Here is a 26,666-nt window from a genome sequence, read left to right as displayed (position 1 = left end):
AAATGCAACCTAAAACCTCATTAGCATTTTTTAACTTCTATGTTGAACCACATGTGAACTCATCTTGAGTTTTTATTCTAGTAAAACCTACAAATCATTTTCACAAGAACTCTTGTCTAGCCATGCCTTCCCAATCCTGTACTTTTGAAATTTATTTTTTCAAACTAAACAATAGGATTTTTCATTTACTTTGTTAGATAAACATTCCATCTTATTAGATTCAGCCTATGATTCCCACTTGTTGACATATTTTTTCATCCTTACTCTCAACCAACATGTCTAACCAATGTGTCATCTGTAAATTTGATAAGTGTGCCTTCATCCAATTTAGTGGTAAAAATCTTGAACAGAAATAGAGCTGAGGACAGAGATCTCTGTCTACTAGAGGCTTCCCTCCTCCTGGACTTTAAGTCATGAATGGATACTTTTTGGGTTTCATCATTTCACCAGCTCTCAATCTGTGTGACTGAAATCTTCTACTCCATATCACTCCGCCTATTCCAGAAGCAAGCATACAAAACATGCTGCCGTAGTGATTAGAATGCTCAATTTGGACTCATAGAATTTGGGGTCAAATCTTTGCTCTGGCATCTGCTAGCTATGTAACTACAGGAAAGTTACAATCTCTGAGTCTTAGTTTCCTCATGTGTAAAATGGGGATAATAATGCTTTTAGTATATATCTTACAGTTATTGTTAGGATCAAATTAAATAGTGTATATAAAGTACTTTGCCAAATTCAAAGTGCTATATAAAATCAGCTATTATTATTGTTCTTGTAATTATTTTACAGAATTCCCTACCAGTCCAGTAACCCTGTCAAAAAAGAAAACGCGGTTAGTTTGGCATGACCTTTGCTCAAGACCATGCTAGCTCTTCGTGATCACTGCTTCCTTTTGTAGATGTTTACAAACCATTCATTTAATAATGCATTCTAGAATTTGCAAGAAATTGTAGTCACTCACAATTCTATGTTCTGTAGACTCTATTTTTTTCACTTTTTTGAAAGTTACTTCTTTCAGTATCCTAGGAGGTGGTTTTGTGTGGACTTGGTTAATTTGAACTCATCAAGGACCATTACCTTTTCACTTATCCTGTGTTTCAACTCCCTATTTTAAAAAAATACACACACGCACACAGTGTGTATATACACATATATGTATATGTATGTACATACGTAAGTATGTATAAGGGCAGCTAGGTGGCATAGTGCACAGAGTGCTGGGCCTGGAGTCAGGAAGACTCCTCTTCCTGAGTTCAAATCCAACCTCAGATACTTACTAGCTGTGTGACCCTGGGCAAATCACTTAACCCCATTTGCCTCAGTTTCTCATCTGTAAAACTAGCTGGAGAAAGAAATGGCAAACCACTCCAGTATCTTTGCCAAGGAAACTTCAAATGGATTCACAATGAATCAGAAATGACTGAAAATGACTGAACAAATTAGATATTTTTATCTTTCCAATCCAGAGATCTTATTCCTTGGCAGAGAAAACAAAAGCAAAATAAAAGTTTGAATAATTCTGTCTTCTCTCCATTATGTTATTATTTTCCTATCCACCCAGTACAGTGGTACCATCCCTTCTTTAACCCTCCTTTTCCCCCTCACTCCCCATAAGGGCTAAAAAAAGCCTTTTATGTTGTCCTTAACATTTACTACCAGTCTCTGTTTATTCTGAGTTTTGGCAGTCCTGACATTCTTAAAGAGAGATGTCATGCTTTTGTATCCAACCTTCTTTATCTGACAAAATGTCATCTTGCTCTGGCATCTGCTAGCTATGTAACTACTCAAAAGTTCTATTGTTTTAACTCATGAAAAACGATTTTATCTCCACTGATATGCTCACCATTGCTAAAAAACATTTGTGCTTTTGCGTTTTAATTCCTAATGCTTCCTTCAAATATTCTGGAGTGTCACTAGAGGGGTTAGTCCATACATTCCTAAGTCCCTAGACTGATATCATTAGCTGAGTCAAACTTTCCGAGAAGAAAACAGCATGAATTTAATGTGATGCTATCAGCCCAACACAGCAAGCTTTACCCTATAATAAATGACTGATGTTTCTAGACTAAGGAAAGCTGTGTCAGTACTCTTAAATTCATATTACTCAAAAACAAAATGTACAGTCATCTAGTTTGAGAGAGCATCAAAATCTACAAGTCATGACATAATAGAAATGCTCAATGTTTTAGGAGTGAATAAAAGTCACACTGCATTCTATAATAACAAGCTACATTCTAAGTCATCTTCCAAATTTTCAGAAATTCCCCTGGGAGAATTTCTGAGCAGGGAAGCAATGGGTTGAAGCAGTCATGTACCTTGTTTTGAAGGTCCAAGCCATTGTTTCTGTGGGGTTAAAGCCATCCTGCCACTGAGAGGCATTGTCCCTGCTGCCTTTAAATATCTCCAAGATGAGATCTGTTTAGGCTTGGTATGATAGGGAGACTCTGAAAAAGAAAACAGATGATGTTAGAATGACAAAATACCATTTACACCTCTATAAATTTGCTATGAAACAAAAATTTTGCATAAAACGAAATTTTTATAAGGGCAATACCTCCAGGCAAAATTATTCTGCTCAAAATAGTTATATGCAATTAAAATTATAAATGTGTAAGCCAAGCTGTCTTGGGGAGGAAGGGGAGGAGGGAGGGGGAGAAAATTTAAAACTCAAAAGCTTATAGAAGTAAATGTTGAAAACTAAAAATAAGTTTATAAAAATAAAATTTAAAAAATAAATGAATAAGCCAAGAAAAATTCAGAAAAACAATTTTTCCCTTCAAGAAACAAGAAAAAAAGTTTGAATATCTTCTCTTTATTTTCTATGTGTCAAATTTCTAAATTACCAAGTATCATAATGCAATGATCAGACCAAGCTACACATAATATACTCTATATCCCTAATAAGGTAACTGTAAATATGCCAAACCCAAACCATTTAAAAAGCTGTATTGAAATGTTTATAAAAACCAAATACAAAGGCCCAAAATAATATCTAATCAAATAAAGCTAGATTGATCCAGCTTGAATATTCATAACACCCCCAAATGCTTGCCTTTCAGGGATAATAATGAGAAAATGATTGTGGCTGAAAGACCATTCAGAGAGATGATTCAAAAATGAGAAGGTTTACAAAACATGAATATCTGCATTTTAAACCCACACCCACGCATGTTCTTTTTATTTAATGATATAGCAAACTCAATTTTATTATTCATGTTAATGGAGAATAATGCAAAATAATAGAAAATAAAATTGTCTCCAAAATGTAACATATACTTTCAAGGAGTAGTTTACCTTTCTAATTAAGTTTGGCTTAGGCTAATATGAAAATGAATCTGTATTCGCCAAGTACCCACCAGAAAGAATTCGTCACGATGCAAAGGGAAGTCAATCTATAATTTAAATTGTGTTATAGATAACTCCAAAGTAAATGATTCATAAACAGACGATTGAGAGTTGGTGGTATGCATATTACAGTAACATTAAATGCAAAACAGGACAGACATATACCATACATATCCACAAATATTATTCTAAGATTGATTATAAAAACATCTCTTTTGCTTACACACAAATGGCAGTTCTGGCATAACAAGCACTTCAGTAATGGTATAGAGGCTATGACCAAGGAGGGTAAAGAAACTACTACTAAATTTTAATTAATAATTTATCTGATTAACTATGCTTTAAGGCAATCAATAATATTATTCACAACATATATATATATGAAAAATATGCTGTTCATATATGAAAATAAACTGTAAGTTAGAGAGTTAGGTGTTAAAGAATAGAATATCTAGGGGCAGCTAGGTGGCGCAGTAGATAGAGCACTGGCCTTGGAGTCAGGAGAATCTGAGTTCAAATCCAGCCTCAGACACTTGACACTTACTAGCTGTGTGACCCTAGGCAAATCACTTAACCCTGATTGCCTCACTAAAAAAAAAAAAAATCAAACAATAAAAAATAGGCTATCTATTAAAAGTTACTGAAGCAATTGGAATTGGAAACCTGTAATTCTGAGGATTGATCCACTGGGGGGAGGGGAGGGGGCTGGGGAGAGAGGGAACAGTTGAGGCCTACACAGAGGGTCAAGTATCAATTCACCATACATTTATAAAATCTATACTAAGTGTTAAAACACTCTTCTAGGTGCTGGGGATACAAAGATGAAGAATGACGTTGTCATTACCCCTTAAGGAACTTACCATCTAAAGGAGGGTCAGGGAAGGGAACAGATATATATACAAGTAACTATGATAAAAGGCAAAGTATGATTAAATGAATAGGAGAGGACAGAGTGCCATGATAGATAGAAGCTGGAAGGAAGAAAATTTAGGCTTGAGGTAAGGTAAAAAACCCTAACAATTAGTTATCTAAAAATGGAATGGGCTGCTAGAGCTAGTAGGTTCCTCCACACAGGAAGACTTCAAGCAGGCACTAGATAACCAGTAGTCAGTTATATTGCAGAAAAGATCCTTTTCAGAGATTGTTGGAGTAGGTGGCTCTGAGATCCCTGTCAATTTTGTGATTCTGCAAAATTTAAGGAAGAATATGCTTCTAGCTAAAGGGATCAGTAAAACCCTCTTAGAGATAGGTCCTGAACCAGGCCTTGAAAAGAAAGATTTCAAAGTGTGGAGATGTGGGGTAGGAGTATCTGCTCCAGAAATGGGGAAAAGAATGCATGGAGGTGTGAGGAGGGGGGATGAGAGTACAGACGTGCCAATTGTCCAGTACAGCTGGAGTGTAGAATACTTGAAGGGAAGTATTGTGAAATATAGGTGAAAAAGAAGACTAGAGCTAAATTATAGAAGGTCTTGAAAACCAAGCTGAAATGTTTGCTTTTAACTCATTTGACAGTAGAAAACCACCATCTAAAGTTTTAAAGTGAGAGAAAAGTGACAGAATCTAAACTGTACATTAGGAAGATTACTCAGGCAGCTGTATGAATGACAGAGAGGGGAGAGACTACAGGCAGGCAGAATAGTTAGTTAGGAGGCTACTACTGAAGAGTAGGTAAGAGGTAAGAAAGGCCTTAATCAAGATGGTGGCAGTGAAAATGGAAATGAGGCCTGAATATGAAAGAAAGTTCACAGGTAGAACATAGATGTCTTTGGCAGCTAATTTGATATAAGGGGTGAAGAAGAAGGAACACTCAAGGATTACTACAAGATTTTAAGTAGGTGATTGAGAGAATAGTGGTACCCTCAACCAAAACAGGGAAATTAGGAGCAGAGATGATTATACTGGTGAAACAGCAAAATGGTGACAGTTGGAGACAAGGCAAAATATAAATGCCTGGCATTTAAGGCCCTCTACAATCTGGCTCCCATCTACCTTTCCAGCCTCATTTCATACTACCCTTTATAAACTCTACACTCCCACCAAATTGGACTACTAGTGATTAGCAATACCCGATACTCAATGTTCCACTTTAAATGTACTCCTCTTGATATATGACCCTTAGTATCCTTGTCTTCTTTCAAGACTCAGTGTAGGCTTTTCTAAGAAGCCTGCCCTGATTCCCCATCCACCCACTGAGCTGTTAGTACTATGTTTCTCCTCAATTCTTGAATTTTACTGATTTTTTTTTTTGCATATGCTGTATCTCCCCCCAAGTACAATGAAAGTTCATTGAGACTATTTCATTTTGTCTTTGTATTCCCAGTGCCTACAGACGATGCCTTACAAGTAGTCAATGCCTTAATATTTAGGGAAAAAAAAATTTAATCTGAAAGAGATATAATTAAACTCACCTGATTTTTAAAGAACATGAAAAATAAAACTTAAATAAATACCTAGAAGAAATACTTAAAAGTATACTTCAGTTCTATATTTAGAATAATTACTAGTAGAAATTTAAAAAAGAATGGAAAGGAAAATGAGGAATATTACCTGAGGAAAAAGAGGAAGACAGAAACAAAAGTGGAAAAAGGAGGAGAAAAAAAATGACACAGAGAGGGAAAATATGACATATACAGGAAAGGAGAGAGTAAGACCAGGCCAGTGTGACTACAGAAGGAATGGTAAGAGAGGCAGGTTCAAAAGAGTCCCAAGTTTGAGTAAATTATTCTTTCCACATCCTTCAGTTTATTCACTAGGACTTTAGGATAAAAGAGTGTTTCAACTTCTTAACATTGCCCTTTCAAATCTTAATTAGTTGATGAACTGCTGTTCTCACCTCATTTGATTTTTATCCTTAAAGTTTCAGAGGCTCCTACTCTTAATAGGATAATCCCAGCAGCAAAAAGTGTAGAAAAAGTTTAAATTTTACTAGTAAAGAAAGTGATAAAGGGAACTGAGAGATGGTGGAGAAAAGGCAGGGACTTGCCTGAGCTCTCCAAAATAACTTTAAAATAATGCCTCAAAACAAATTCTAGAGTGGCAGAACCCACAAAAGGAGAGGGTGAAACAATTTTTCAACCCAAGGTAACTTAGAAGGTTGGCAGGAAAGGTCTGTTGCACTGGGGTGAAAGTGGAGCATAGTCCAGCACAGGCAACACCTTGGTGGGCCAGCAGCAGATTTCATCTCTGCAAGCCAACAGCAGGCCTTGGGAGCAACTGAATCAGCAGCAGCAGCTTCTGGGCTTCCATAACTCTCAGCCCAAAGACAGTAAAGGGGTCAGACAATTGGGTAGAAGAGATCACAGGGGTCCCTTTGCTGGCACTGGGTGCAGGACTCTGTTGCATTGCCCATATGCCGTTTCATGTCTCACTCCTAGGTCACTGTACCAGGGCAAAGAGGAGCAGTAACACATCAGAACCAGCAGCTACAAAGGACGGGGGGAACCATGGTCACGGTTCCAGAGCAGAAAAGAATGCTTGTGGTTGCTCACAGACCAGAAGAGTTGTAAACACATCTCTCCATAGATCATACCACCTTGGAAAAACTGAAAACTTACAGATCCCCAGAACTAGTTTTGAAAACAGCTGCACAAAAACCCTGAGGCTTGGGACAATGCCCTTTCCACCCTGGGAGCAGAGTTTAACTTTATCAAAAAGTTAAAAGAAATGGACTGGAAAAATGAGCATGTAACAAAAAAAGAACCTGATCAAAGAAAGTTACTATGGTGACAGAAAAGATCAAAACACAAACTCAGAAGACAACAAAGTCAAAGTCAAAAGTGCTACATCCAAAGGTCCCACCCCACCCCCCAAAGAAAAATGTGAATTGGCCTCAGGCCCAAAAAGAATATCTGGAAGAACTCAAAAAGGATTTTAAAAATAAAATTAGAGGTAGAGGAAAAATTGGGAAAAGAAATGAGAGTGATGCAAGAAAATCATGAAAAAAGAATCAACAGTTTGGAGGAGGCACAAAAAATAATGAAGAAAATAATATCTTCAAAAACAGAACAGGCCAAATGTTAAAAACAGGCACAAAAATCCACTGAAGAGAAGAACTTTTTAAAAAGTAGAATTGGCCAAATGGAAAAGAAAATATAAAAACTCAACGAAGAAAATAATTCTTTAAAAATTAGAATTGGGCAAGTAAAAGCTAATGATTTCATGAGACTTCAAAAAACAATAAAATGAAGTCAAAAGAATGAAAAAAATGTGAAATATCTCATTGAGAAAAACAACTGACCTGAAAAATAGGTCGAGGAAAGATAATTTTTTTTGTAAGCAGTATTTTGTTTTTTCCAGTTACATGCAAAGATAGTTTTCAACATTCATTTTTTATAAGATTTTGAGTTCCCATTTTTCTCCCTTCCTCCCTCCCCAAGATGGCAAACAATCTGTTACAGGTTATGCATGTGCAATCAAGTTAAACATATTTCCACATTAGTCACGTCGTGAAAAAAGAAACAGAACAAAAGGGAAAAAGCACGAGAAAAAAAAAATAAAAAAACGGATTATTACAGCCAAATTCTAAAGCTCCCAGGTCAAGGAGAAAATACTGCAACCAGCCAGTAAGAAACCATTCAAATACTGTAGCGTTACAGTCATGATAATCCAAGATTCAGCATCTTCTACATTCAAAGATTGGAGGGCTTAAACTCTGATATTCCAGAGAGCAAAGGAATTATGATTACAACCAAAAATCTCCTACCCAGCAAAACTGCATATAATCCTTTGGGGGAAAAAATGGGTATGACTTTCAAGCATTCCTGATGAAAAGACCAGAGCTGAAGAGAAAATCTGACTTGTAAATACAAGACTTAAGAAAAGTATAAAAAGGTAAATTGGAAAGAGAAATCATAAGGGATTCAGTAAGGTTAAACTATTTACATTCCTACATGGGAATATGATACTTATGATTCCTAAGAACGTTATCATTATGAGGGAAGTTAGAAGTAGTATACATAGACAGAGGGCATGGGTATGAGTTGAATATGATGGGATAATATCTAAAAAAATTAAATTAAGGGATGAGAAAGAGGAATGCACTGGGAAAAGGAGGAAAGGGGGGTAGAATGGGGTAAATTATCTTACATAAAAGAGGCACAAAAAGGGTTTTTACAGTGAAAGGGAAGAAGGGGGAGTTGAGGGGAGGGGGCAGAGCGCTTGAACTTTGCTCTCATCAGAACTGGCTCAAAGAGGGAATAACACATATACTCAGCTGTGCACAGAAATCAATCTTACCCTACAGCAAAGTAGGAAAGGAAGGGGATTGGGGGGGGAGGTGCTGATAGAAGAAAGAGTGGATTGGGAGGGGTGGTAGTCAGAAGTAAAACACTTTATGGATGAACAGGGTGAATGAAGACAGAGTGGGATAAAGACAGGGAAAAATAGGATGGAGGAAAATATACAGTTAGTAACCACAACTGTGAAAAAAAAATTTATAGCGAGTTCTCCTGATAATGGCCTCATTTCTTAAATATACATAGAACTGAATCAAATTTATAAGCAAACAAATCATTCCCCAGTTGATAAATGGTCAAAGGATATGAACAAGCAGTATTCAGATGAAGTAAACAAAGCTATCTACAGTCATATGAAAAAATTCTCTAAATCACTACTGATTGAAGAAATGCAAATTAAAACAACTCGGAGGGGCTACCCCACACCTATCAGACTGGTTGATATGACAGAAAAGGTAAATATTGGAGGGGATGTGGAAAAACTGAGAAACTAATGCACTGCTGGTGGAGTTATGAACTAGTTCAACCATTCTGGAGAGCAATTTGGAACTATGCCCAAGGGGCTATAAAACCATGCATACTCTTTGACCTAGCAATGTCATTACAGGTCCATATCCCAAAAAGATAAAAAAACAAAAAAGGAAAAGGACCTATATGTACAGAAATATTTGCGGCTGCTCTTTTTGTGGTGCCAAAGAATCAGCAATTGAGACAATGCCCATCAATTGGGGAATGGTTGAACAAGTTGTGGTATATGATTGTAATGGAATACAATTGTGCTATAAGAAATGATAAGCAGGATGCTCTCAGAAAAACCTGCAAAGACTTACATGAACTAATAATGCAAAGTGAAATGAGCAGAACTAGGAGAACACTGTACACAGTGACAGCAATACTGTATGATGAGCAACTGTAAATGACTTAGCTATTTTCAGCAATACAATGATCCAAGACAATTTCAAAGGACATGACGAAAAATGCTAACACCACTTCCAGAAAAAGAACTGATGGAGTCTAAACGTAGATTAAAGCATACTTTTAAAAACTTTTAAAGCTTTTCTTATTTTTTTTTGGTCTGTTTTCTTTCACAATATGACTAACATGATAATATTTTGTGTGAGTGTACATGTATGACCTATATCAAATCGCTTGCCTTCTCAGTGAAGGGAGGAAGAGAATTTGGAACTTAAAATTTTTAAAAATGTTAAAAATTATTTTACATGTAATTGGGGAAAATAATAAAATACTAAAATATCAAGGGAAAAAGTCACCACAGCAATATATTTTTTTTTTTTTTAAATTTGTCAGTGATCATGATACAGTGATTCTCAAAAGTTATGCCAGCAAGGCACAATCCCTGGCAAATGCTACAAAAAAGGGTTAAGCAAGGATCAGATGTGAATGAAGGTCACCTGAAGACAAGCCTACCTAAGGTTCATCTAGCCACCAAGTAGCGAATTGCTTTGGCATTGTCCTAGGAGGACCTGGGGACACAGAGACAAACAAAATATTCCCTGGCCTCAAGGAACTGCCATAGGAGCAGACAACATGGACACGTAAATAAATACAAGTATGTAGTACACCCTGGTTATTCCTCCACTTTGCAATGACATTCATAATTTGGGTCCCTAGAAGACAGTTACTATTCCCACAGGTTCTACAGTACCCTGTGACCACAGCCTCCTACACTCAAGTGCTGCCTATTAACAGGTAGTCAGTAGATACAATTAGCTCTTAGTGACAGCATTTACTAAGATGGACTCGAAGAAAACAGTAGTTACAAAAGATTTCCTTCTCAGAAACCTACCATAAATATACTAGCTATGAGGTGAGAGGGGAGTAACATGAAGTGAAATCTGAAAGGTTGGCTGGAGTCAGACCTCAGAGAACCTTAACTGCCAGGCTGAAGAGTTTCTATTTTATCCTAGAGTCAAGAAATAACTATTGAAGTTTCTGAACAGAGGAGTGACACGACCAACTCATCACTTTAGGCAGGAAGATCTTTGTGAAAGCTATGGGAAGGATGGACTGAAAAATAAGAGAGAGCGGGGAAAGGAAGACAACTAAGAGGCTATTAAAGTCATCTAGGAGAAGGGGGATGAGGCCACGAATTAGGTGGTAGCAGCTGGTAAAGAAAATCGGATGGATTTCCAGAGAAGTTAGCCTAGATTTTCTGCCACTGCTTCCAACTCTAAAATGATAAAATTCCATGAAAATCCTACCCCAAAGTCCACTATAAACATATGCCAGCAAATTGAGCTGTCTGACTGCCCATCTGTAGAAAGAAATTATTTTGGCCTACTTCCTAGGTCACTAGTGAAGGATAGCTTAATGAGAAAGAAACGTGTAACACTTCCAATGTAAAACACCTTATGTGTGGCTCTATACATATAAGATCAGAGGAAAAGAACTGTATCATACTTACTTGGTGATCTTGGTGGATATTTGTGAAAAGTTTTCTTTTTTGATTTCTGAAAGGCAGAAGAAATGATGTAAAAATAGGTTGTATTTTTCTGTTACAAAAACAGTACCACTACGGAAACACTTAACGTGTGACCTGTAAAAAAGTTCAGAATAATTTGCAGTAATGTTAGAGGGGGTCTGGAGAAGACTGAGCAAAGGAGAAGGCTTAAAACACAATAATCCAACAAAATGAGATCAGATTTAGTTCTTGGGCCTAAGCCTAAGATTACATGGGGATTCAAAGACATGTACATAATAATACAAAGAAAATGTAGAAAGCATGATAACTGAAAAAGAATTAAGCCAGATTAGAATGCTACCAAGAAAAGGATCTCAACAACTTCACAACTCCTTGTCTACAGTAACTAAGTAGTTATAATTGGTAGCTTCTCCTACTGCTCTTGATCCACCACTATAAGCAAGTGTAGGTCCTGTTAATGAAGAGGCAACAAATGCAAAAAAAGAAAAAGTATTCTCTCTGAAACACTGTTTTCAACATAATAGAGCAGCCTGTTATACATCTGTAGAAATTAAGACATCACAAGAACTACAAAAGCCTTTCTTAGGTGGAATTTGGATGTCTTTATTTCTAGTAGATACAATAAACTTTATCATTTATTTGAAATCTGCCATTGAACAGTTTTCCTCTTTATAGATGAAATTTTAACACTTTTAGTTATTTAATTTGTAAAAATTACTTCTTTGAGCATCTCAAACCTGTTTTTTTCAAACACTAAGTAATATTTTAAATTTCTACTGCAGAACCTGACCCACACATAGTAGAAATGGGACCAAAATACTGTCTAGGATGTTTGCAAGAATGAATTTGCCAGCATACTAAAGCATACAGCTGATTGGAAAAGTATACACTTACCATCTCTAAGTCTGATTCGTAGGTAATCGCAGATAGACTGTCATCTCCCTAGAAAAAAGAGATGTGTACACCATCATTTTATGAATCTTTCTTGGCTCCTACTGCACTCATCTCGTAAAATCTTCTAAGCTAGCAACAGTTAATTTAACTATACTAAAAGAAGGAACCAGAACTGTGAATACACATACTGGTCTAGAGAACTCTCAACAAGGAAACTCCCTCTTCCAATCTTATCCATCCATCCATACCTGGCATCCTGCTATATGCCCTGCCTCATCACCCCATTCCACCTGGAATAGCACACTCCAGAATGGTCATCCAAAGACTCTTTCTCCTCTCTCCTCCCAGAAAGAGTTAATTCACTCAGTTTGGGAATTCTTGGAGCTGATCCTGACTGGCAAATGAGTGAATGCATAGAAACTCACCTAACCAATATATCTAGCCAGCCCCAGGTCATGCTTCACTTCTCATGGAGCCTTCCACCCGAGGCATCTGGATATCTGCCCTCCTTTGGACTGGTAGTCTGTTCCCCTTACCCTTTCTACATATTGCTCTGGGAACAATAAGAAAATCGGTACTACCACTCTTCCTGGAAATGATACGAAAACGAAATGACACTCACTCGTCTTTGTCTCCCAAGGCCAAAACTCTCTTTCCTGGCTACCAATTCAATTGGTATCTATTAGATTCTAATAATTAGAATGTATATGTGTATATACATATACATATATATACACACACACATATGTGTGTGTGTGTGTGTGTGTGTATGTGTGTGTGTGTGTGTGTGTGTATAGATATATAAATTCTAATAATTAGAATACAAGTTGGGCCGCTAGGTGGTACAGTGGAGGAGTGTCGAGCCTGGAGTTAGGAAGACTCATCTTTCTAAGTTCAAATCAGGCCTCAGACACTTAGTAGCTGTGTGACCCTGGGCAAGTCACTTAAGCCTCTTTGCCTCAGTTTCTGTAAAATCTATAAAATGAGGTGGAGAAGGAAGTGGCAAACTACTTGAGTATCTTTGTCAAGAAAACCCTAAATGGGGTCAGAAAGAGTTGGACACGACTGAAAGATGACTGAACAACAACAGAATATAAATTTCCTGAGAGCACGATGAACCATCTACTTCCGTATCTGCATCCTCCACAAAAAACCTAAATAAATGCTTTTTCATTCATTCAATGCAGATCTATATCATACAGACTAAGAAAGTTCCCCACAGCACTGAGTTAATTAACTTACCCTGAGTTACAAAGTCCATAAATGTCACAGGTAGGAAGGACTTAAACTCAGGTCTTCCTGATTCTTAAGCTGGCTCTCTTTCTCCACTATCTCATACTGACTCTCAAGACTCTGGTCCAAAAAGAAGAAAATCTCATAGAGTGAACAGCTGCTAGCTTATTCAATCTTGCTCTCAGACTGTATAGATAGAAAGAAAACAGCCTGGAGATTCAATGACAATAAAACAAACTGAATGCTTTCTATAGAAACCCTAGATCTGATTTTAAAATACTTCTAAGTGAAAATGTTTCATTCTAAAAAAGTGTTGCTCTTATTTTCTCCTTCAATCAACATACTTGGTGATGAGAAAGGCCACAGATGACCCTCTTCTGTTAAATGCTTGTCAAAAATTCTGTCTTAAAAATCCACTGACATTACCACATTGGTAAGCAAGAGACTTCTATTTATGAAGGTCTTTTCCCACTCCCAATCTTTAGAAGTTATATATCAGCTAACTGAATATATTGTCAAGAATGGGTTGTCAAGTAGAAAAAAAACATTTTTCTCATATGGAAGAATATGCCAATTTACCTACTGCTAATACAGATTCAGTTTCTCAGAAACAGAAAAGATAGAAGGTTTTCAACTCCTTTTGAATATAATGGATACCTTTATCATCAAGTACTGAAGATTAGGACTAACATCTATATTATAAGACTAACAATGTTATATTTAGATTTTACAGTAGGTATTTATATTTCAAGAGACATGATTTGTCTTAGGTATACTATTCAAGTCTAGGTAATAACATGCTGTTAGAGTTCTACTCCATTTCAAATGCATGGGGGCTATTCAAAAAACCATTTACTAGGTTAACTATTGGTGCTTTATGCACAGCACAATAATTTTGTTGGTCCTACAAAATTTGTTCAGATGTGTATGGCAATTGTTATAGCTGATCTATTTTATAGTTGCTATACATATCTGACTCTACTATAATAACATATTACTACCTGGATTTGGATAATCTCCAGATAATAAAAACACCTACTGTAAAATCTGATTTTCAGCACTAGATGCTTGACCTTAAAAAAGGTCAAAATGTTCAACCCATGCCAAGACAAATGTTTGATTACAAGATTATGCATAAACATTTCAACAAAGTAAAGAATATAAAGTAATTACAGTATCCATCAGGGGCATCCATATGCTTCTAATCTTTAGTTTAGTCTCCCTAAAAATTCTAAACCCCAGTTAACAAACTCTAAAAAGAGAGGATGATTTCATAGTGGTCATTTATGTCAACAAGGGAACAAATGATGATCATTTAGTAGTCTGAAACAGAACAATACTAATTAAAGTATTCACATATGATGAGGACATGGGTTATTTTAAAGTAAAGCGTATTATGATAAGTCGTAGAATATCTTCTTTTGATCTGCCCAATAATTTCAAAAACATGTTTCTGTTCAAAATTCAATTAATAGTTACCAAATATCAACAGTGTTGGCTGGTACCATGATATGTTCCATAGTACTGTGAGAGTGCAATAGTTCCACCCTCTTCCTTTACGATTTCAAATCATAAGATTTAGAGCTAGAAAGGACCTCTGAGATTATTTAGTTAAATTCCTTCATTTTACAGCTGAAGAAATCAAGGCCCAGAAAGCGAAGATATTTGCTCATTAATCACACTGAAGGCAATAAGGAAATGGGCTGTGAATCTAGGTCTTCTGACTCCAGATGCACTACACTGCAAATTATTCAAATGCAAGCAACCGCAATGGTTTGAGAGGATTCCTCAGTCCCATATTTAAGTTCTTCAAGTAGAATGTAAACTCCTTAAAGGCAGAGACTGTTTAATTTTTGTCATTATATCATAAATTAGAGCTGGAAAGAACCTTGGATTTTATCAAGTTTGGAGCTTGAAAGAAGAAAAGGTTTGGAACAGTCACTGGAGAATTTTCTAGGGAGTTGAATTGTAGCTCAAGAGATTTGTCAAGAAAAGTGTGAGAGTTAAGCTGTCTTGATTTGACCAGATCAAATCAAGATCCTGCACTTAATAGCACAGATCTTGCACTTAATAGGCACTTAATAAATATCTCTTGGCTGACTGATTCTAACACCCTAAATAAAAGACACCATCCTTATTGTTTACGCAGTCAATTTAGGTGCTCCTGTTCTTTTCATGGTCCCTTCTGGTCATCATATCTATCCTACAGTGAATTGATTTGATTAAAGATTTTTTTTTTAAAGGAATGAAAATGAGAACCTGGTAAAGCAAGGAAACGTTACTGAGTAGGGATAAAAGGAGAGAATGAAAGACATCATTTACTGACATAATTTCTGATGGAGGAAGGACGAGTACCACATACAGTGTTTAATTTCCCAAAGGAAGAATTCCTTGTAGCATACCTGTCATGTTATTACTCAGCTCCTTTATTAACATACTACTACATCTCTTCAGTTAATCATTCTACTCCCTGCTGTGATAACACTATGCACAATGCCTAAACAGGGACATGATGGGTTGTTTCACAGGAGGAGGACAAAAAATCAGGGCATTTGCATACTGTTACAGTGTTTCTACACTCTTGCTTTCAAAATTCTTGCAAACTTTTTTTGACAGTTTTGCAGACAAGATAAGTAAGAACTTTGATGTCGGTAAAGCAGGCCCTCTTCACTTCATCCCTATTTGATGATCAAATTACATGGTTCAAACCCACTATTGTGCAGAATGTTACATTATTTTGAAAATTAACCTAGAGATAACTTCACAACTCAACTACTCTAATCCATCCTTCATGATCTAAACTACTGGATAAAAAAGTGACATAAAATATATAACCCTAACTGGAAATTGAGTGAGACATATGAGACTCTGAGAATACACCCTTATACAGGTCTATGTAAACTCTGACCCCTCTTAATTCTTCTGGAACATGACTGGACAGCATGAGTTGGGTGGAGGATGTAGGCAATCCATAAATCATATAACCAATTCAAAGTTAATAGAGAGTTAAACAGGTCTACTACGGTATTTCAACCTAGTGCTTCAATTCCTACCAGGCTTATGGGTTACCTACATTAAGGTGATGTGTTCTTTCACTTCACCCCTCAGCCTACTTCATCATCTGTAACATGAGGGAATGGGTTTAATTCAATGGTCTCTAAGGCCCCTTCCAACTCTAAATCTATGATCCATGATTCAGGCACATCTTATCCATTCCTTCCTCCCTTAAGTTTTCATAATCATCACCACTAACTTGAGTTGATTTTACCCACTGTAAATTTATGGGCATATAAGGAGTTTGAGAAACAAGGTGGTTTAGTTGGTATAGGTAGAGCCAGCTTTGGAGCGAGGAAGACATGGACTAGCTATGGGACTGTGGGCAAGTCACTTCTCAATGCTTTTCAGGCAATATACAAGTATTACTTATCAGATACTGATCTGCATTAGTAGAGGAAGTTTCTATACTGATGAAATCACATCTGGTCAAATCAAGAAAGCTTAACTCTCACACTTTCTTGACAAATCTCTTGAGCTACAATTCAACTCCCTAGAAAATTCTCCAGTGACTGCTCCAAACCTTTTCTTCTTTCAAGCTTCCAACTTGATAAAATCCAAGGTTCTTTCCAGCTTTAATCTATGATCCTATGAAGTGCATCCCTATCCTTAATATTTACAGCAAATCATAACCTCTTATTTCACTGAAAAGACTAGGGCCATCCAACAGAAGCCCCCTTAACTTCCCTCCTCCATATCTCATAGTTTCTCAGCATCATCTGTATTTAGGAAGATCACTTTGGCAGCTAACTAGAGGATGTACTGAGAAGGGAGATGGTGGAAGTAATTTAGGGTTGGGATTTGACTTGGTATGAAAGTTAATAAGATGTGAGAGCAAAGGTCTAGGAAGGAGAGGATTGTAGAGAGTTTAACAAAAAAGTTTCAGTATACAACAGGGAGTCACTGAAGACCTGATCTTTGCAGGAGGAAGATTAATCTGGTAGAGGTGGATAGATGGATAGTTTGGAGGAATGAGAGTGAAAGCTGGCAGTCTCTCAGGAGGCTTTTGTGGTAATCCATGCATATGGTAATCACATCCTTTACTAGGGTTGAAATTGTCAGAATTGAGAGGGTGCTTGTGAGATTTGGAGGTAGAAGCAAGGATCACAAAATCCACTGGGTGGATGTGAGATGTGAGGAAGAGGGGAAAGCCAAGAACAATACTAAAATTTCAAATATAGAGGCCAGTTGAGTGGTGGCGCCCTGAAAAGAAAGAGCAAAGTCAAGAATGGTGATAAAGTTAACTTTGGACATATTAAGTTTGAAGTAGGACATCAAGGTGAAAGTGTCTTTTTGTCGTTTGGGGAAGTCCAAAGAGTCTGGAGCACAGAGGATGGATTAAGGCTAGAGGTCAGATCAGTTGAGATTCATCTTCATGGAGGACATAGTTGAAACTGTGGGACTATAAGAAAATAGTAGGAAGAGAGGGAACGAACACTAACCTTAAGGAATGAGGAGAAGGAGGAGATTTTAAAAAGATACAAAGCAGAAGTGAGGTGGGAGAAACAGATGAGTTTGGTAACTTTGAATCCAAGGGAGAAGTCAGTATCCAAAAGGAATGCATAGAAGGTCAGAGAAGATCTAAAAAAAGGTGATTTTTATCCACCATTTAGGAGGTCATTGGTGGCCTTTAAGAGAGACTAGTTGTAGGAGAGTGATGTGGACACAAGCCAAATTGCAAGGCATTAAGAAGGCAGTAGATGGTGAGGAAGTGAAGGTGAAGGATAAACTATTTCCAGAAGTTTGTAGATGAAGGGGAGAAGAAATAGGGAATTCAGTTTAATCCAACTCATATTGAAGTGCCTGCCATCTGTGTTTAAGGCACTATATTAGTTTCTAGAAATACAGAGACAAAGAGAAACTATACTTATCCTTGATGAACTTACATTTTACTAGAGGGATATTAAATGTAAGGAGCTTAAAATGTAAGCTCTTTGAGGGCTGAAGTGGTTTCATTTTTGTCTTTTTATCCTCAGTGCCTAGCACATAGTAGGTACTTAATACTATATTATTATATTATACTTATATATAATATATTAAACTAATATATGATACTATATTATAAAGAAATGTTTGATTTATATTTACATTATAAAGAAATGTTTATTGATAGATTGAACATGTACAGAGATGGAGAATGAGGAAAGTTTTCTATAGGCATATGAGCTGAGTCTTGATTGAAGACTACAGAGACTCAACGCAACCAGAATACTCTTTCACCATCAAAGGGAGACCCAGCATAGCTGGACCATGAGACTATATAGTGGCACAGTACCATCCTCACCCCACTCCCATCACCAACACAGTTGTGACAAAAGAAGTCCTATTTCTTTGTGGTTAAAAAACTCCCACACCTCTTACTCTCCCAATCCCAGTGAAGAGTCTACTGCCTAAGAGTAAACCACCCTTTCCAACCCTACTCTTTTCTCATCCTCTACCTTAACCCTATCCCTCCAGTAGCATACTGCCTGCTCTTTTTACTGTGCTCTCTGGAATTCCCATTCCATAATTAATGAGCTTCCCTTCATTTTGGACTTCTTTTTCTCCTCTTTCTGCATTCTGGATTTCTCAGAGAGTTGGCTTCTCCAAAATGATACCACATCTCTGGCCATCCTTTCCATTACTGGTTACACTGTCTCTCATATCTCCCAACACACAAATCTTTGAAGAGAAATGTAAATGCTGTTTTATTCCCATTGTCATTTCCAGACTTTCCCTGTGCTCCCATGGTTCAGCAACTTCTCTTTGGAAATTCACTCTATTCAAATGTATTACCCAATCTAGAACATAGTGGCTTTTTTCAGCCAGTCCCTGTATCATTCTTTCTCTTCTCCAGAAATTTAGCACCTGGCTCATAGACTTTTTCACTATCTCAACTCCTTCTCTTACTTACAGAAGGGGACTTAACTTGATATTCGAACACCTCATTTTCCCAGTTCCTCAATCTCTTCAACTCCCATGACCTATTCTTCCTCTTCTTCCCCTCCCTGAATCTCCTGGGCAACACACAGGGAAGGTTGTACCCTTCATGTCACCGTCACTTGCAAGTGTTCTCACTTCAATGATAAAAAACTCTAAAATTCTTTATTAATCATAACCTCCTGTAATTTGCTTTGCCTTACTCCTCCTAAAACTATTCTTACCTTCACTGTGAAGGTAAGCATTTTACTCCTTAGTCTATCATCCATGTTCTTGCTTTAATTTCCTTTTTTCATAAACTCTCAGATGGCAGGCACTTCAATATGAGTTGGATTAAACTGAATTCCCTATTTCTTCTCCCCTTCATCTACAAACTTCTGGAAATAGTTTATCCTTCACCTTCACTTCCTCACCATCTACTGCCTTCTTAATGCCTTGCAATTTGGCTTGTGTCCACATCACTCTCCTACAACTAGTCTCTCTTAAAGGCCACCAATGACCTCCTAAATGGTGGATAAAAATCACCTTTTTTTAGATCTTCTCTGACCTTCTATGCATTCCTTTTGGATACTGACTTCTCCCTTGGATTCAAAGTTACCAAACTCATCTGTTTCTCCCACCTCACTTCTGCTTTGTATCTTTTTAAAATCTCCTCCTTCTCCTCATTCCTTAAGGTTAGTGTTCGTTCCCTCTCTTCCTACTATTTTCTTATAGTCCCACAGTTTCAACTATGTCCTCCATGAAGATGAATCTCAACTGATCTGACCTCTAGCCTTAATCCATCCTCTGTGCTCCAGACTCTTTGGACTTCCCCAAACGACAAAAAGACACTTTCACCTTGATGTCCTACCTCAAACTTAATATGTCCAAAGTTAACTTTATCACCATTCTTGACTTTGCTCTTTCTTTTCAGGGCGCCACCACTCAACTGGCCTCTATATTTGAAATTTTAGTATTGTTCTTGGCTTTCCCCTCTTCCTCACATCTCACATCCACCCAGTGGATTTTGTGATCCTTGCTTCTACCTCCAAATCTCACAAGCACCCTCTCAATTCTGACAATTTCAACCCTAGTAAAGGATGTGATTACCATATGCATGGATTACCACAAAAGCCTCCTGAGAGACTGCCAGCTTTCACTCTCATTCCTCCAAACTATCCATCTATCCACCTCTACCAGATTAATCTTCCTCCTGCAAAGATCAGGTCTTCAGTGACTCCCTGTTGTATACTGAATAAAGTTCAAACAAACTTGTCAGGCATTCAAAGTCCTCCTGAATTTTGAACTACCTCTCCAGTCTTAGCTTATCCTGCTGCTTTCCAGGTATCCTACACTCTAGTCAATTTGAACTACTCTGTCTCCTACCTTCTGCTATACAATGTCCTCTTGAGCTATCTTTTCCTATTGAATTCCTACAATGTCTTTAAAGGCCAACTCAAAAGAAGCCTTTAGATGTGTGGCCTCAGAGACTACTCTTTTTTTTTTTTTTCTTAAAGATTTCTCTAAAGTAGCACAATGGCTAGAGTGCTGGGCACTCTGGGGTCAGGAAGACTCATCTTCCCAAGTTCAAATCTGACCTCAGACACTTAGTAGCTATCTGTATAACCCCAGGCAAACTTAACTCTGTTTGTCTCAGTTTCCTCATCTGTAAAATGATCTGGAGAAGGAAATGGCAAACCACTCCAGTATCTTTGCCAAGGAAACACCAAAGAGGGTCACAGAGTCTGACACAAGTGAAAATGACTGAACAGGGGCTGCTAGGTGGTGCAGCAGATAGCGCAGGGATAGAGCACTGGCCCTGGAGTCAGGAGGACCTGAGTTCAAATCCAGCCTCAGATACAAAACACTCACAAGCTGTGTAACTCTGGGCAAGTCACTTAACCCCAATTACCTCACCCAGGAAAAAGAAAGAGAGAAAGGAAGGAAAGAAATGACTGAATAAAAAGTACTGTAAGCAATAAGAGGCAGTGTGGTACAGTGAGAAAACTCTAGACCTGGACTTCCAAGACCTTGGTTAAAATTTTAGGCTTTGCTGCTTTTTTTTTAAGCTGTGTGACCCTTGGCAAGTTACTTAATCTCTCACGGTTCTAGTTGCTACCTCTGCAAAATGAAGGGACTGGACTAGAATCTGGTCACTAGATCTCTCAGTTCACTTCCAGTTCTAAAATTCAATAAGTTTATGAAAGGTTACAAGAGTTGAAAGAATACAAGCACCTGAGTTTGAATCCCAGCGTTGCCATTTATTTCCTTGGGGAAGTCACTTCACACCCTACCTCCCGCCCAATTTCCTCATCTGTAAAATAAAGATTAGGAGATTGGCCTATACGAAGGTCCCTTCCAGCCCTAAAACCTTTTTTCCCCCCTAACTTCGAAGGAAGAACAGATGAAATGAAACTGTCACTTCCTTTGCCAGATCCAAAAGAAATAACAGATAAAAACACTTAAACCCCCCCCCCAAAAAAACACGTCCCAAAAGATTCAGTGCCTTTTCAAGCTTTCATAGCTTAACTTTGAGCTTTAAGAGCTTAAGACTACACTAGGACTGTTGGGACACTGTCTCAGCTTATTATTAGAGCTGGAAGAGCCCTCAGAGGCTACCTAGCCCCTTCCCCTTCATTTTACAGAGAAAGAAACTGAGGCCTAGGGAGGGCAAATAAGCGAACCAAGAGTTAGAGGGTAAACTTCAGAAGCAGGATTCGAAGCCAGGTCCTCCAACAGCCCCACGCCGTGCACCCACGCCCCTCGCCACCCACAGCATGCACCGCATCACGGAGGCGGAGTGTGGCAGCTGACCAAGGCGGGGGGGCCCCCTCCGGGTGGGCCCGCTTCCTTCCCTTACCGCTTCCGAGCCCTGCTCACTGATTTCCTGTAACATAGTGGCGGCCGGGTGGGGGGCCCTCAGGAGCCGGGAATGGCGGGTTCCCAGCTAGGAGGCGCAGCTAGTCACGGACTCGGGGGGGCCCAGCGCCTCACGCCCGCCATGCCCCCCACCCGCCCCCCGCCACACGGCTGCAGGCACAGCGAGCGCCCCTGGGCGGCCCCACTTCCGGGGAACTGTCTCCATGGCAACAGCATCGAGCAACCCAACGGAGCTCGGCAAGACCGCCTCCACAGCTCCGGAAGCAGAGAGCGACTTCCGGGAGGATAGCCGCAGAGCTACCTGGGAAAAAGGAGCCGGATGCAGGCGGCCGCTGGGGGCGCTGGGCCTGCTGAGAGCGCGCCCAGAGTCTGGCCTTGAACTGGAGGAGGAAATAAGCCCTGGAAGAAATGCCCTCGTCGAAGTTCTTAGCTCCGGCCAGTGACTTGGGTTCTGGAGGGTGGGGAAAGGAGAGAAGGGTGAGAGAGAGGAGAAGGACTGCGAGATATGGTAGGCATATTGGGCATGCACATATGATAGATTTAGAGAGATAGATAAATGGTTGGATGGATGTAGATATAAATGTATAATGTGTATGTACTTCTAATATATACGTATATATCGTTTTCTGAGAGGACCAGTGACGTCAGGGGGTGATGTCTTGACTTGCACTTGAATTGGATCTAAGTGAGGTAGAACTGCTTGGAGGCGTCAGCCCCCTCTCTTCCAGTCATTGACGTCCAGTGGCATGGGCCCCAGGGTCAGTGGATGACCCTGGCGTCTTAGATGTCTGACCAAGCTCTAAGTGCTCCACCGCGCCTGCTTCGGCCCTTCATGGCAGTTGGAACAATTATATATATATACACACACATATATATATATCATACATAATATATTATGTAATGTTATACACATAAAATATATAGAACCTATGTGGCATGCAGTGAATAGAGTACACCTAGTGCCAGGAGTTGTGAGGTACCCCATTGCCTCACGTGTTCTCTATGTGTTCCTCACTGACATGACTTCAAATTCAGCCTGAGACACTAGCTGTGTGACCCTGGGCAAGTCACTTAACCTTGTTTGCCTCAGTTTCTTCATCTGTAAAATGAGCTGGAGAAGGAGATGGCAAATCACTCCAGTATCTTTGCCAAGAAAACCCAAATGGGGTCATAGAGAATCAGAAACTACTGAACAGCAACTAAAATAGCATATATAATATGTAACATATATAATACAAATCGTATATTAATACATATGTGTATTTTGAATGTTTAAGATATGTTCAATATAATATTTGTATGTATTTTAAGAATTTAAGACTTAGCATATAGTAATATAAATATATTACTATATACTAAAAAAGAAGCAGCATGTTGACAATATGGTGGTTTACTTAGCATAGCATAACCCCTAGCACCTAGTAGGCACTTAATGTTTACCAATTGCCTGATTTACTTAAACAGCCCAAGAGATTCAACAACAAAATCAAAACAGTAACTTGAGTAAAGAAGCAAAATAAAAAATAAATCAAGAAAATCATCAGCCCTTTTTGTATATCTATATATCAAAATGTATATATCAATAGTAAAAGCCAGGAGGAACATTTTTTAAAATGTATTCAAAATAATTACAAAATGCACAGATACCTGGGAGCAAAGCTACAAGCACACACACAGGTTTTATAGAAATGAAACTACAAAGCACTCTTTCCAGAAGTAAAGAAAAACAAACAAATGAAGAGATACTCATTGTTCATGGCTAGGCTGAACTAATTAATATAATAAAAATACACATGACATCCTAAATTAATTTGCAGATTTCATCTAGTAGATGTTATTACTGAAGGATTACTTTGTGGAACTGGACAAAATAATGTCGACATTGAAAAAACAAGTGATTAATTATAATAGAAATAATGAAAATGCTAAAATGAATTATGCCACAAAATAATAGCAAAACAATTTGAAACTGTTTAAAACAGAGAAATAGATCAGTGGAACAGGCTAGCCAAATAAAATGTAGAAGCAAATAAAAACAGTGGCACGATGTTCAATCAACCCAACACAAACTACTGGAGAAAGAACTCTGTTCCAAAAGAAATGCTGGGAAAACTGGAAGAAAGTAGGTTAAGAGCAAAAACTTGCCCTGTAATACACTGTAAGCTCAAGGATAAGGGATGATAAGATCAAAGGAAACATCACAATAATTAGATAACTGACAGAGGTAACTGTTCAGATCTGTGGCTAGGCTGAGATTTCCTAACCAAATCATAAAAACTAAAACATTTTCATTACATGAAAAAACTTTTGCATGAACAAAATCAATATTCAGAAAACAAGCTATAGATTTGGAAACCCATAGGTATAGATAGATGTGAAGAATGAAGTAAGTGCAACTAAAATAATGTTATATACATAATGACAACAATTATATAAATGAAAACAACCCAAATGGGCTGCTCAACTCAGCCTCGATGCAAAAGAACATTGATTCCACAGGCCAAATTATGGAATACTCCTCCTTCCTGTTAGTAGACAGAGCAGGAAAACATGGATATTTGTGGCTGCATTGGTTGGTTTTACTTAACTTTTTCTTTATTAAAAGACAGGTTTATGGGGCAGAGAACATTATAATGTTAAATTTTTAAATAGCAATAAAACTTTTAAAAATAAAGTGAAATGAAAGTATTTGAGTGGATTGTATCACTCCCCTGTTTAGAGACTCCCTCTGCCTACTAAATAAAATATAGATACAGGCTGATATTCAAGGCCAGCTAAAATCTGCCTCCATCTGACTTTCCAGCTTTGCTTCTCCTCACATCTCTTTATTTAAAATATGTTCCACCCAAATCACCATCAATACCTCAGTCTCATCCTATTCTTTCCTGTCTTTATTCATTTGTACGTACTATGACCTATGCCTGGGATAAGCAACCCTCCCCAACCTGAATTCTGCCTATTCATTTCTTCCCTTTCTTCAAGGCCCAGCCTCCTTCATGAAACCTTCCCTAGGTATATTTTTATTTATATATTGTTTTTGTATCACCTTTTCTATACTTTCTTTTGGTAGTCAGGGCTCCTATAAAGCTATCATTTGAATAAAAAAAGAGAGGAAAAAACAGTTCGGCAAAACTAACCAACAGAAAGAAAGTCTGATAGTATTTTCTGTGTGCCATACTCACAGTCCCCCAGCTCTGCAAAAAATGGAGAAGGCCCTTATTGTCTCTTTGGGGGCCAAGTTTGGTCTTTGTAACTTCATAGCCTTCATTTTCATTAGGTTTGTTCTTTTTATTTATAGTGCCATAGATATTTGGAAAGCAGTAATTCTTGCTTTTTCTGACTTGACTTGTCATCAGCTCATGTCTTCTCATGCTTCTCTGTATTGATCAAATTCATCATGTCTCACAGCACAGTACTATTCCATTGTATTCCTACACCATAACATGTTTAGACATTCCACAACTGATAGGCATCTACTTTATTTCAGTTCTTTATAAATATAAAGAAAGGGCTTCTAGAAATATTTTGGTGCAAATGAGATTTTTCTTTTTATCACTGACTTCCTTAGGATATAAGTGTAGCAATTGACTTTCTGATTCAGAGTATCGTTTTGGACATTTTAGTCGCTTTCTTCATATAATTACAATTTTTTCCTCTCAGAATGGTTGTATCAATTTTCATCTCCAACAACAGGGCATTAAAAGTGTTTCTGTCTTTCCACAGCTTCTCTAAACATTGACTCTTCCCATCTTTGTCATTTTTGCCAGTTTGCTTGGTATAAGATGAAATTCCTTGTTATTTTGATTTACGTTTCTGTTGTTATTAGTGCTGTGCTTCTCGGGACTCTCTTCCAACCCCAACTTCAGCTGACAGATTGGTTTGCCAGAAGGCAATGTCTACTGCTCCCCTCAAGATTTTAAGGCTCAGCCTGAGAGGTTGTACCTTCTAATGCTTTTTTTTTTTTCATGAGCCCCCATCTGGTGTACTTCCTCCAATTTAGAATCAACCAGCTGACATCAGTTAGCTATTATAAAAGGGATTTTTACTAAGAACAAACAGTGCTGGAAAGCTTAAGGGCACTTTCTCTCCTTGAACATACAAACAAAGTCTCTGGGAAGAATGGACAAGCTTTAAAAAGTACTATGTTTCTATGTTTTCTTTCACAATATGACTAATGTAGAAATATGTTTTGTATGACTGCACATGTCATATTGCTTAAATCAAATTAAATCAAATTGCTTGCTTTCTCAATGAGTAGAGAGAGGAGGAAAGGAGGAAAAAAATTTGGAACTCAACATTTTTAAAAAAATGAATGTTAAAATTTGTTTTTACATGTGGTTAGAAAAAAATAAAGCAATTTAAAAAAATTAGATAAGTTTAGAAAAAGTGTAACCTGTACTCTGTCAATATTCCATCTAATGAAAGCAATTTAGCCAAAAATTTAAAAAATAATTAAAAGTACCATGTTAGTGAGGAACACGTAGAGAGAGCCTGTGAGGCAGTGGAGTCCCTCACAACAGGTACTTGGAGTTTTCTCCTTTCTTGGAGTCCCCTCCAAGTCTGCTTCTCAATGTTAATCCCATTTCTCAATGAATCATTCTTTACGTGTTCCTCACTAACATGGGTTAGTATTTCAGTGTCTCTGTCAGTGTGCTCTTGATAGGGATCAAGCTGGTTGCTTT

At 37.9% G+C, this 26,666-nt stretch overlaps 1 protein-coding gene across 1 annotated transcript in view; it reads right to left on the bottom strand.

The window, feature by feature from the left end:
* The window catches only part of IQCE (IQ motif containing E), a 73,160-nt gene extending 51,042 nt beyond the window's left edge, over window positions 1-22,118 (bottom strand). The window contains exons 1-4 of the mRNA XM_027874877.1: window positions 21,965-22,118; window positions 11,920-11,967; window positions 11,008-11,053; window positions 2,319-2,447 (exon numbers count right to left, since the gene is read on the bottom strand). Coding sequence (XP_027730678.1) covers window positions 2,319-2,447; window positions 11,008-11,053; window positions 11,920-11,967; window positions 21,965-22,000 — 259 coding nt within the window. The 5' untranslated portion in view covers window positions 22,001-22,118. The remainder of the gene's footprint in view (window positions 1-2,318; window positions 2,448-11,007; window positions 11,054-11,919; window positions 11,968-21,964) is intronic.
* Between the last annotated feature and the right edge of the window lie 4,548 nt (window positions 22,119-26,666).

The sequence above is a fragment of the Vombatus ursinus genome, unplaced genomic scaffold (assembly GCF_900497805.2).
Source record: "Vombatus ursinus unplaced genomic scaffold, bare-nosed wombat genome assembly UNPS02014807.1, whole genome shotgun sequence".
Classification (NCBI taxonomy): Eukaryota; Metazoa; Chordata; class Mammalia; order Diprotodontia; family Vombatidae; genus Vombatus; species Vombatus ursinus.
This window is presented reverse-complemented; position numbering and strand designations above follow the sequence as displayed.